Raw genomic sequence first — 12,073 nt, forward strand, 5'->3', positions numbered from 1 at the left:
TGTGGGAGCACAGGTTTTAAAAAAAACCACTAATATGATCTTTGGGGAGGTCTATCTCTGGATGTCAAAGCCATCTTTCAGATTAAAACTAAGAGTACCAGTTAGGGTACTGGATCCTTTTGCACATTTTTGCGCCCTGTCGTTCATCCCACAGAGATGTCTGCGGCTCTTGCTGGGGACCAGCTCTGGTTAAGGACCAGAACTCAGAGGCAGGAAAGCAGGGTCCTGTGCCAGCTGCTCACGGAGGTGCCATGCAAGTTTGGACGAGTTCAGAGGAGGCACAGAGGAGGGAAGCGCTGGGGGATGAGGAAGGCAGGCTCCAAGGGGCTGTGGTTGCACTCGGTGTTGTGAGACACCTAGGAGCTCACCAGGGAGAGGACACCTGGCTGGGTCCCCCAGGGGCTGAGAACTTGGGGGGATTTGTTCATGATGGCTGTTAGTGGCAGGAGACTCCACTGACCTGAGACCACTCCTCCCCTAACCTCCTTCCCCTCAGAGCGTAACATCGCCCCCTGTCGGATCTACCAGAGGCCTTAGGTCCTCCTGCCTTCCCCCTACACCCGAAGACCTGTCTGGAAGGACAAGGGATGTGCTGGGGGGTAAGATGGAGGGCCAGGCCTGGGAGACCTGGTAAGGGGGGTTATGGCTAGTTGGCACAGCCAGACTGGGTGATCCTCACCTGGAAATGTCCCACAGCCTCTCAGACATGGGCCCCAGGGGAAAAGGGTTTACATGAACCCAAGAAACCAATTAGGAGGGGTTCATCCCGAGGAGCCACGGGCAGCCCGCCGGCCTCTAGGCTTCCAAGCTCCATCATGCCCAGCAAAGCCTCTGATGCCAGAGGAGGGGTGGTCAGGGTGAGGAGGGGTGGCCACCACTTTCTGTGGCCTTTAAAAAGTCCCTTTGTCAGGGGCACCTGGGGGGCTCAGTTGGTTAAGCATCTGACTCTTGATCTCAGCTCAGGTCTTGATCTTGGGATGGTGAGTTCAAGCCCCATGTTGGGCTCCATGCTGGACATGGAGCCTACTTAATAAAATAGGACGTCCCTTTGTCCATTAGCTGCATTAGGTGGAGAAAACCCCGATCTTGCTAGAGCAAAGATTGCAAACCATAGAAATAAGTCTTTTCCAGGACTTCACCAGAGTCAGTGTTTCCTCCAGGGTCCCCCAGGCCTGGCATTCCCTCAGTCTGCAAGCCAGGCCCCAGGGAGGGACCCCCACTCCCTGGAGTCCAGACCCCACATGGAGAAAAAGAACTAGCTGCACACCCCTCAGTGCCGCCTTTGGCTCTGAGATTCCTCCAGGTTGTGCCTGGAGCTAGCTCACTCGGTACTGATTGCTCATGCGCACTTTGGGGCAAGATCTGATGTAGAAATAGGGACTCTGTCACGCTAGAGTCCTCCGCAGGTCTCGGCTGTTGCCTCCGGCAGTTTGCCCTGGTTTCTGCAGGACCACTGGCTGGTTTCCGAATTCAGACTCTCCTGAGGCTGGGTCTCCGGGGCCTGAGCTCGGCATCAGGGCTTTAAGCCGGTTTCAGTGTGTTTCCCGGTTTAAAGAGGACTTTCCTGGTCACATAGAAGAGACGTTCTTGCTGGCTTTGGTCCCCGCAGAGCTAGGGCTGGGCCCAGAGCAGCCCCTGAGGGGACAGCCCCAAGTCAGGCCCGGGGGGCTGGGTGGTGTGGGGCCCAGGTGTGCAGCCAGCAGAGTGGCGAAGATGCAGACCGGTCCCGAACTTGACCAGGGCAGTGTCGAAGCCTCTTTCCCTGAGCACTCACTAAAACCCACTCAGCACTGTGCCACGTGCAGGGCTCCTGCTGGAGCCCCATGTGCTGGGCTCTGATGTCCTTGGCCTGCCACCTGCTGTCACCTTCCTGGAAATTATCCTGCTTCCTAGTCACTTGTCTGCCCCCTCCTGGGCTCACTCCCCAAGGAAGGGTGGGGGGCGTTGCCTGTCTGCCCACGTCATCCTTCTCTCCAGGTCAGAGATGGATTCCCTGCTGGGGAATCTGAAGCCACTCCACACTCCTGTCCCTTCTGAGGCCACCTGCTATCTCCCTTGGCGACAAAAGGCGCTTGGGAGCCCTGTCCACAGGGAAACCAACCCATCCTTCATCTCTGGAACATCTTCTCACTCGATTCTTCTCTTCTCTTTCTGGAGCACCTGTTAATTGGCACTTGGACCTTTTGGAGTGGTTCTCTGGTTTTCTGTGTATTTGTCTCCTGCTTTCTGTATCTTCATCTTTTTTTGAGATTTTATTTATTTATTTGAGAGAGAGAGAGAGAACACAAGCAGAGGGAAAGGCAGTGGGAGAGGGAGAAGCAGACTTCCCCGCGGAGCAGGGAGCCCAACATGGGGCTTGATCCCAGGACCCTGGGACCATGACCTGAGCCGAAGGCAGACGCTTCACCGACTGAGCCACCCAGGGCCCCTGGACTTCCATTTTTTTGCTCTCTGGGAGATTTTCTCAAATTTACCTTCCACCTCTTGTATTTATATCTTTAGTTCTGCTGCCATATTTTCATTTGCAAGCCTCCGTTTTCTGCCACAGTTCCTCGCTCCTCGGATACCGTATGACTCATCTTTGGGAGGTGGTATAGTTGTCCCTGAACTTTAACTCTGCTACTCCTCTTCCTGGCTTGCTTCAGCGTTTCATGTCAGAGGTTCTTAGAGGTGTCCAGGGGCGTTTGGTCCTCACTCTCCTTGCGGGGGGGGGGGGACTCAGCCAGCAGCTGCATCAGCTGGGACCGGCCATCTCCCTGGGGACCCCAGTGACGGTTTGTTTTTCCGCTGTCTCCCCTGGGGGACCTTGGTCTGGGGGCTGCTATCTGGAGCCATCCCAATTTGTTGGGGGTGGAGGAGAAGTGCCCCCACTGTCCCCAGGGCACTAGTAGCTTGGCTCCGCCAACAACTGGAGCCTGGGAAGACCAGCAGGGGGGTGGCCCAGAGGTGCTGCTCAAGTAGGTGAAACAAAGGGGAAGGTGGGGAGGGAGACTCTGCTGGGCCTGGCCACCCCCCAAGGGCAATTTGGGGGTTACCTGCTAGAACCAGTTCCTGGGAGCCCAGCCCCACCCCAAGCAGCTTCTCCAAGGTCTCCCAGAGAGGGTCTCTGGGCAAACCATTCTCCTGGAGCTAGTATGTTTCTGGAATGTTCAGTGCCTCTACCGGGCCTGGCCACTTAACCAACTGTGCAGTCTCTCCAGGTGTTGGGTCCTTCATCTTTAAAATGGGGGTGTTGGATCTGGTGACCCGAGGACTCTTCTTGCCCCACCCTTTTGGGATTAGGTCACCCGCCCCTCTGGGCAAGACCTGCTGCATAAACTGTCACTGAACCCCAGCTGGGCTGAGAGATGTTCAGAGCTCCACCCCCCAGGGGTCATGCCCACCCCTGCACAGTTGTAGGGCTTGGGGCCACCTTGGGGAAGACTGGGAGCCTCCAGGGGCTGTGGGTGAGGGCTCCCCAAGGCCAGCCCAGGCCCCTCGGGTAGCAGAGGCCAGCAGGGACACAGTCCAGGAAGTGGGCCCAGGTTACTGCAGCTGGGGTCCCTCTTTCCCTCTAACACACCTTACTCTGAGAGGCCCCAGGCTCCCAGGGGGCGACCGTCTGTTGATAGGGTTCTGTGGCGGCCTTTGCCACCTGCTGACCTGGCAGCCTAGAGGCCCTGGAGGGCGTGACCTGGAGTGGTTTGCTTTTAGGGTCCTGCCCTGGGAAGATGGCCTACTACGGAAAATGCATTGAAACTGTCATTGAGCAATTGAATAAATTTAAGCCTGAGAAGGACAGTCCTGAGCAGTTCCTGGAGGCTGCATCCACCGCCCTGCAGGTAGGTTCAGAGTGGCCACTCAGGGCTCACTGGGAGGTGTGCCAGTGACACATGTCATGTAGCTAGTTACTTTCTAGCCAAACAACATCAAATCCCCTCCTCACAGCTGCTTTCTTTCCCACCTGGGGAGAAGGCTTGGGCACAGCTCCTGGGCATGCTCAATGTCACCGTAGGTCACGATGGTGACCCTTCAGGGCAGGAAACCCTCTGTGCCTCGAGAGGCACTCCTGGTGTCCAGAATGTGCGTCAGACCAGTCTCATGAAAAGAAACAGTGGCACCGCGACTCGGGACATGCCTGTGCGGTACCATCCAAAACTGAAAATAGGTTAAGAGTCAGCTTGGATGAGCCGCCATTCTGGAGAGTGGCGTCCTCCCCAGGGCAGCTCTGCATGGGCAGCGAGTGAGCTGAGCGGCCTCCCACAGAGCAGCAAGGCCCACGGGAGCCCCCAGCTCCTTCCTCTTGTGACCCACACCTGGAAGAAATAAGGGGCCTTCCCCCAGTGACTCGGCTATGTCCCTGTGCCCCTGGATGGTCCCTGTGCTCTCCTCCCCCAACTGCAGCCCACCCCGTTTCAAGCACACACAGAGAGTCCGCTGGACGGGGTCGTGGGATGGGAGCAGCGCGGTGCAGCACATCCTGCCCCTCAGCAGCCCTCAGAGGCCTCGCTGGGATGGAGGACTCTGGCCTTGTGTCCGCCGGCCAGCTGTCGAGGGGGTGCTCGGGTTGCAGAAGCATGCACTGTGGGGGCCTGCCTTCAGGACTTTGGGACACAGGCCCTGTTGGATGGGGCCTCAGGAAATGCTGTGGGACCCCCCCCCCCCCGCCCACTGCCTGCCCGTCGTCATCCAGCAGGGAGAACACCTGCACCTGCACGCGCGCTAAGGCAGGGTCGCGGTGGCGAATGCACTCCTTCCGGGAGGTGTGCCTCCAATTGCTGCTGCCGCAGCTGTGTTCATTTACCAGGGCCCGTGTGAGCTACTCACGGCACCCACCCCCGGGGGGCCCAGCTGTGACCAGGCCCCACCTCTAGGCGCCACCCCCCCAGCCCCGTTACCTGCTCAGCTGCGGCCTCTGCCGGGCCCCGGACCACAGATGGACTCCCTTTCCCTCGGGGTGTGGTGGGGTATTTTCCCCCTTCCTTGGCTGCCTGTGGTACAGCAACCTAAAAACACAGAGAGGGGGCAGGGTGGACGGGCATTGGCCTGCCGAAGTGTCCGGGGCCCTGGGCAGTGTGCATACACAAAGGCTGGAGGGCTTCCAGCAACCAGAGACTCCCACGAGAGAAAGCCTGGGACTGCTGACCCGGTGCCCGCTCCCCAGTGTCACTCAGGAAAGGACCGGGCAGGGGTCAGTCCCCCCACACCCCTGCACCCATCTCTTGAGCTCTTGCCCTGAGACCCTCGGCACGGGGGGGAGGTGCCAGGCCACAGTGCCCTGTCCCCAAGCAGAACCGGCCTCCCCAGAGCCCGCTTGCAGCCTGGCCCCTTCGACTGCTCCCAGGCAGGGCTGCGTGTCCGTCTGCCCACCTCGGGTCTTTCCCGGCAGCCATGACTGCTGTTAACTCCTCTCGTCCTAAAAGAAAGACCTCACCCAAGGTTCTCACCTTCCACTTCCAAGGAGGCTCCTTGGTGTGTCTGCTGTGCCCCCAGCTCCCCTGCCCTCACCCCTCCAAATCTTTCACCCCTGCTCGGCATGAACAGTAGAGTTAATAATGTCTTCATTTCTCAATAACAACCATTACAGAAAGTTGGGTTTGTTACAACAATAGTGTGGGGTGTTTTTCCCCACAACCAATAGATTATTACCAGCGAGCCCTGCATGATGCCCCCCTGTGTGCGTTTCTGTGGTGGGGGGGAGACCAGCACCCCAACCGAGCCCCGGGGAGCTGCCCGGCATCCCTAAGAGGGGCGCCGATGCTCACATCAGGCGGAGAGGCAGCTGAGTTTTCTGACACGCTGGTCCTCCCAGATCCTTTCAAATGTGCACCTCGAGTCCCGACAGTTGGGACAACACACTCTTGTCTCCAGCTGTCAGAAAATTGGTGCAATCCACTGCTTTTGTTAGACCAAGGCTCAAGACTGTCACCTGGAAGAGAATGATCCGGCACAGAAACAGACTGGCCGACTGGTGGAGGGCAGGTTTCTCAGTTCAAAAAAAGATAAGTTGAAGTCCTAACTGCTGGCTACCTGTGAATGTGACTCACTGAGAAATGCCATCTTTGCTGATATAATTAAGAATCTCGAGATAAGATCGTACTGGATTTAGGGGGAGCCCCAAATCCAGTGACTAGCATCCTTATAAGAAGAGAGGAATCTGGACACAGACGCAGAGACACAAGGAAGAAGGCCCCTGTGACCTCAGACAGAGTTTAGTGACACATCTATGAGCTACAGACACCGGGATTGCTGCAATCACCCCCCATGGGGAGAAGCACGGTGGGGACTCTCCCTCCGGTCCCCAAGAAGGGACTGACCTTGCAACACCTCAGTTTTGGACTTCTGTCATTCCCGCTGTTTCCAGCTGCCAAGTTTGTGGTAATTTGTTACAGCTGCCCCAGGACATTTGCATAGACAGGGAGCCTCCTGGCAGAGACCAAGGGCCAGGTGGCACACTCAGGGTGGCTGCCGGAATGCTGGGCTCTGGGGACCAGGTAGAGGAGAGGATGCCTCAGGTGGTCAGATGAAGCCTGGCTGAAGGGTGGGGAAAAGTCCAAGGACTTGTGGGCTGGGGGAAGAGCGCGCTGACTTTCTCTCTGCAGGTTGGTCTACAGGTCACGGCACATGTAGGTGCTGAGACGTGGGCGTTGAGCCTCTCTAGGCACCAGTCTCCAGAATGGCCTGACAGCGGCACAGAAGAGCTGGCTGGAGCTGGAGGAGGGAAGGAGGGGCAGGTGGGAGTGAGGGTGATGGCACCAGCAACCAGGCATGCTGCCAGCAAGTGGCCTGTGCCCCCCGGCCGAGCCCTCAGGGAGGGCTGGGAATGAGAAGGGCCCCTCCCTCTCTCCACGCTCCAAGCTCGACCCCCACAGTTAATGTCACTTTGGAACAGGCATCGTTTCATTAGAGCACCACAATGGTGGACTTGAGGGTTTCCTGTAGGGGGGATGGACGCTGGGGGACATTACTCCCTGGGCCCTGCCCTGGGCCACTCCTTTCCCTCCCGCACACTCCCAGAGCCCCACGTGGCCAGCCGGCATGACAGCTGGGCCACCAGGCTGAACAGGTGGGCATAAGAACCTCCAGAGAATGGACACCAGCCTTCGGGACAGAGGTGTGGGCGTGCTGGGCAGAGCAGGCAGCTTGGGGCATCCACAGAGTCCGTGAGGTCTCAGCAGACCTCCGACAAGGGTCTGGCTTTGGGAGAGAGTTCCTGAGGGGTGGGAGGTAGGGGAGAACGGAGCTTCCTCAGGCAGAAGGATCCGCATGAGCCAGGGACAGCGGAGTCCTGACCTATGGCAGGCGCTATGTGGTCAGGGTGGCCAAGCAGAGCCTGAGTGCATAGCAGCTTGGATCCCGGGACCATCTTGGCAGCCCATGGGCAAGGGCAGGCAGGCAGGTGAGTCCTGAGCGGGAGAAGGGAAAGGTCAGCACGGGGATGGCAGGAGACGTACTGGACAGCTGCTCAGTCCGACAGTGCAGGGGTGAGGTGGGGAGGGGACAGGCCTGGCCGAGCACCCAGCCCAGCCCCCCGCCAGGGAGAGAGATGCTGGGGAGGGTGGCAAGGGGGAAGGGAGGGGGCTCGTGCAGGAGGGTAGGGGGGAAGGCAGGGGCCTGATATCACCAGCCATGTCCTTGCCTGGAAGGTGGCGGGGTGGCGGCGGCGGCGGTCGCGTCCCGGAACGCCTTCTTACTCTTCTGGTCGGTAGCTTCACAGAAGGCCTGGGCTCAGGAAATCGTTTTTAATTTAGTATTTGTTCAGTGCCTCACTTATTGACATCAAAGATCCAAAATCCAGAAGGTCCAAAACGGTATCCAGTGGGGGGTCTTCCTCTCCCACTGGCCCTCCCAGGAGACAAGCAGAGACCAGTGTCCTGCGGTTCCTTCCAGAGACCGCGCAGGCCTCTCCCGCAGAGATACTGCCATGTGGTGAAAATTACGTCTACACAGTATCTTTCATATATGAAAATGATATCATTTTTATATAAAATTTTTAAGCAGTTTTAGCAGATGGTAACCCATGGTCTCACAGTCCTGCACTTGGCTGTTTGCACTGAAGCTTCCCTGGAGGCTTGCCCTGTGTTGGTGGATGCGAGCGTCCTACCTGCCGACTGTGACGGAGTCACGGCAGCTGTCGCTGGTCGACGGGCTCAGAGGTTGTGTCTGGTGTTCCAGGATGAGAAGCATGGTGGGGCTGACTGGTCTGCCCGTGCTTCTGCAGTCGGGGTCAAGTCCCGGAAGAGGCAGCTTCTCCGTGAGAGAGAGTGGGCCCTGGTGAGCTCCATGGACACAGCCAGCTCGGTTGACCCATCATGGGGAGCAACATGCCGACCGTGTCCTTGACCTTGCTTGCACACTGTGCTCGCAGCTAGTTTCATCTGTTGCCAGATAGGCGGGGAAAGGCACTGGGGGTAGTTATAATCAACACTTCTCTTATTTTAGCTCCCGAGTTTTGAAACAGTATGTGTTTCTATGTCTGAACTATCTGTTTAGACCTGTATCTGTTGGGAAACAGTGTTTGGCTCTGAGAAAATCCTGAAAAGCAATGGCTTGAAGAAATTAGAGGTATCTTTGCTCACATAAGAAGCAGTCTGCAGACGGGCAGTGTAGGGTGGGCTCAGCGGCTCCGGGGTGCCATTAGGAATGCATTCTTCTTCCTCTCTGCTTGGCACCCCTTAGAATGTACCTTTGTCTTGAAGTCACAAAATGGCTGCCCTGCCTCCAGCACGGCATCCATATCCCAGGTAAGAAGAGGAGAAAGGCAAAGAGCATAAGGCAGGTGCCAGGTGAATCTGCCTAACTTTCTAGGAGCCTTCTTGGAGGCTACCCCTGGCAATTTGCCTTTAAATCTCATTGATTAAAGCCATTTGCTACATGGCTCCATCAGCAGGGGACTGGGAAAAGTTCTAGCTGAGCACACCATCTGCGATGAGATAGCATTTTTCTGTTGGGCAGGAGAAAAGGAGAAGGGGTTGTGCCGACGACATTTGGCAGCCTCAGCTTCCTCTCTCTGCTTTTCTCCCTGACTTCAGCCTTGGCATCACTGACGAGCAGGGGCCCCTGGGTATTCTTCCTGTGCTGAAATCTGCACCCAGGCCCCTCTCCTGCCTTGGACCCTGGTCTCGCTCTGCCCTAACTCTGTGGTGCCGGCACACAAGCCGGGTCTGGCAACTCCTACAGGAGGCAGCTGGTGATGGTGGAACGTGGGCAGACTTGCAGGCCTCTGGGTCCTCTGCCCCCAGGCCTGGCCCCCTCCCAGGACTGTCCGTGACACTGTTATCCAAGGGCTTGCTTCCCTCCCTGGGGGCTGGCCAGGGGCTATGGACTTGGGAGTCCTGAACTGGACCAAGGCCCAAAATGGTATGACAACACTCAGAGGCCCTTGGGTGGCCACCGCCCTCTGGGTTCTGTGACTGAGGCTGGTTTGGGGTTAAGGTTTAGCTCTGGTACTGGGGCCCCCTCTGCAATTTGGCCCCGGCCCTACCTCCTTTAGAGAAAGCCCGGCCAGCCCAGCCAACCCAGCCCTAGCAGCCCTCCGCTGGCCTGGCCAGAAGGACCTGGTCTGAAGCTCAGTGGCCCCTGACCCATGTCACCCCACCAGGCCTCAGTCTCCCCTCTGTGACCAGCTGGGTTCCCTGGCGGTGAGGACCTACCTGGCCCTAGGCCCAGCCTAGCCCATGGGCCAGGGTGTCATTTACTGCCTGGCTCTGCGTCTTCCGGGACCCTGGGCCTCGTGCAGCCCTGCCTGACCTCCTTGCCTGGGGACTGACCGCATGAGGGCTTCCAGCCACAGGCTCAAGGCTCTGACCTTATTAAAAATACATACTCACACTTCCCAAACGCAGACGTAATGAATGAGAAGCAGAGTCACTGTTGTCTGAACCTCGGAGGCAGGCATCCTGCAGAGTCATGCAGCCTCGCTCCAGCCCCGCTGACTCATTGCTCTCCGACCGGCCCGCACCGCCATCCTGGGCTTCCTCAGAGAGAGCCTGCCCGGTGTGGGCACAGCCCAGGAGTTAGAGGCCCGTGCAGGGAAATGGACACAGAAGCCTGGCGGGACGGAGACCCCGCTCTGCGCCCAGCCTGCACTCAGCGAGGTCTCTGGGTCCCCACCACGGCCCAAAGAGGCAGGACATTCTAGTCCCTCTCCCATGAGCACCGGGGCGACCTTCTCACAGAGACGGGCAATCACCTGCCAACATGCACTGCTAGGCGAGGGGGCTAGCCGATGTCTGACTGTGGGAAGGTCAGGGACGCCTCCCAGGTCAGGGAGCACCTGAGCACTCCTGGTGGGAGCGAAGGAGCAAGTGTGCAGGGAAGAGCATTGCACACAGAGGGAACAGCCAGCACGGAGACCCTGAGGGGACATCTGACATGCTGGAGAAGCAGAGACTGGCCAGTATGGCTGGAGTGGGGCCAGGGTTGGGTATGGACTCAGACGGAGCCTCACCAGCCACAGTAAGGACTCCTTCTGGAACGTTCTAAAGAGGGACAGACATGATGTCACTTCCATTTTAAAAGAATTGCTTGGTGGCCAGGTTGGAAATAGAGGGCGGGCAAGCGGAGAAGCCAGAACGCAGCTGGTTTCCCCTAGCTGTCCATGAGGCATTGGGAGGGAGCAGAGAGAAGCATCGGGGGTTTGGTCTGAACAGCTGGGAGCAAGGGTTGTGCTTATGGACATGGGAAGGCTGGGGAGGGTCAGGTTTGGGCAAAGCCCAGGAGGCCAGCCTCCCACACAGCCACCAGACAGACGAGTGGGGGGAGGAGCAGGAACAGACGGAACTTTCTGGAGTCCAGGGAGGGCCGGCTAGGTGAGGCGTCCCAGGGGCTAAGTGCAGACAGTGAAGAAACTGGGCGGGAGGGATGGGCCCTGGGAGCCAGGATGTCCACAGGAACTATTAGCATGAGAACATTGCTACCAGGGGCTCGTCCAGGCACTGGGAGGAGCCGGGCTTAGAGCCCAAGTCTGGGGCAGCCCGGGGCTGCGCATCGGTCACCTCTGCCGTGGCAGGAAGAGGTGCGTTGTTTCCCTCGCCCTGCTGTCCCTCCTGTAAGGGCAGGACCAAACTGTGCCCAGAACCACGGGGGCAGAGCCCACGGAAGAACCTGGTCCCCGGGCTGCCAGCCCCTGTGGTGCCGGTGGGAATGACACCATCTGCCAAGACAACATCCAGATGTCCCACGCACGCAGGTGGGGACACAGGCTCTCTGAGGTCCTGTGGCTTGTCCAGGAGCCCTCAGGTCGTCTCGTTTCTCTGTTTTCTTAGCATGAAAATGGGAAGAAACCATGAAGGAAAAGATAGATTTGACCTCAAAAAAAAAAGAGAAACCCCTGTGTGCTCTGTGTGCCGAAAAATATTTTACACAAAGTTAAAGGGCAAATTACAAACTCACAAAAATAACTATCATATTAGTGAACATGTTTATTGCCTTACTCTATAAAGAGTTCATAGGGGTGCCTGGGTGGCTCAGACGGTTGAGTGTCTGCCTTCGGCTCAGGTCATGATCCCAGGGTCCTGGGATCGAGTCCCACATCGGGCTCTTTGCTCAGCGGGGAGCCTGCTTCTCCCTCTGCCTCTCCCCCTGCTTGTGTTCCCTCTCCCTCTCTCTCAAACAAAATCTTTTAAAAAATAGAGCTCATAAAAATGGTTAAGAAAAATACTGTCCCAATAAAAAGTTAGCCAAGAATGTAAATTGATAATTCACAGAAGTACAAATAAATGTCCAATAAACATAGGAAAATTTCACTGCTAATAAAAAAATTTCAAAATAAAACAAGATACTAAAATGTATCTAATAGATTGCCCCCCCAATTTTTTTAACGACACTGCAGGTGAGTTTATTTTGATGTGCTTTGCACCTGTCAGGGGCCAGGTCCACACTTCGGCTTCATACCGTATTAACTGTCTTGTGGCTGCATCCTCAGTTCCACGGAGCATCGCGCCTGTGGCGGCCTTGCTCCCCGGGGACAACAGGAGAGAGTGACGTCCCCCCCACTGACACTTAGGCTCTTACCCTTTCCCCTTGCCCTGAACTTCTTTCTTTTTCTTTTCAGAAAGAAGTAAAACATTTAGTGAGCATAAACATACTACAT

The 12,073-nt window shown here is 57.2% G+C and overlaps 1 protein-coding gene across 10 annotated transcripts in view; it reads left to right on the forward strand.

The window, feature by feature from the left end:
• Nucleotides 1-12,073, forward strand: part of CFAP99 (cilia and flagella associated protein 99) — a 41,413-nt gene that overhangs the window by 5,545 nt on the left and 23,795 nt on the right. For 7 of the 10 annotated variants that reach the window (XR_012377822.1, XM_073891320.1, XM_073891319.1 and 4 more), the window contains exon 2: nt 3,694-3,821. The exons of 1 other annotated variant lie outside the window; for it this stretch is intronic. Coding sequence is in view for 8 of the 9 variants with exons in the window: in XM_073891320.1 (XP_073747421.1) it covers nt 3,711-3,821 (111 nt within the window). In the remaining variant the exon portion in view is untranslated. Of the gene's footprint in view, nt 1-496; nt 600-2,502; nt 2,569-3,693; nt 3,822-12,073 lie in introns of all 10 variants that reach the window. 2 more of the 10 variants (XM_073891323.1, XM_073891318.1) reach the window with 2 other exon arrangements.

The sequence above is a fragment of the Callorhinus ursinus genome, unplaced genomic scaffold, assembly GCF_003265705.2.
Source record: "Callorhinus ursinus isolate GAN/ISIS: 27379988/994484 unplaced genomic scaffold, GSC_fseal_2.0 scaffold4, whole genome shotgun sequence".
In the NCBI taxonomy this organism is placed as follows: Eukaryota; Metazoa; Chordata; class Mammalia; order Carnivora; family Otariidae; genus Callorhinus; species Callorhinus ursinus.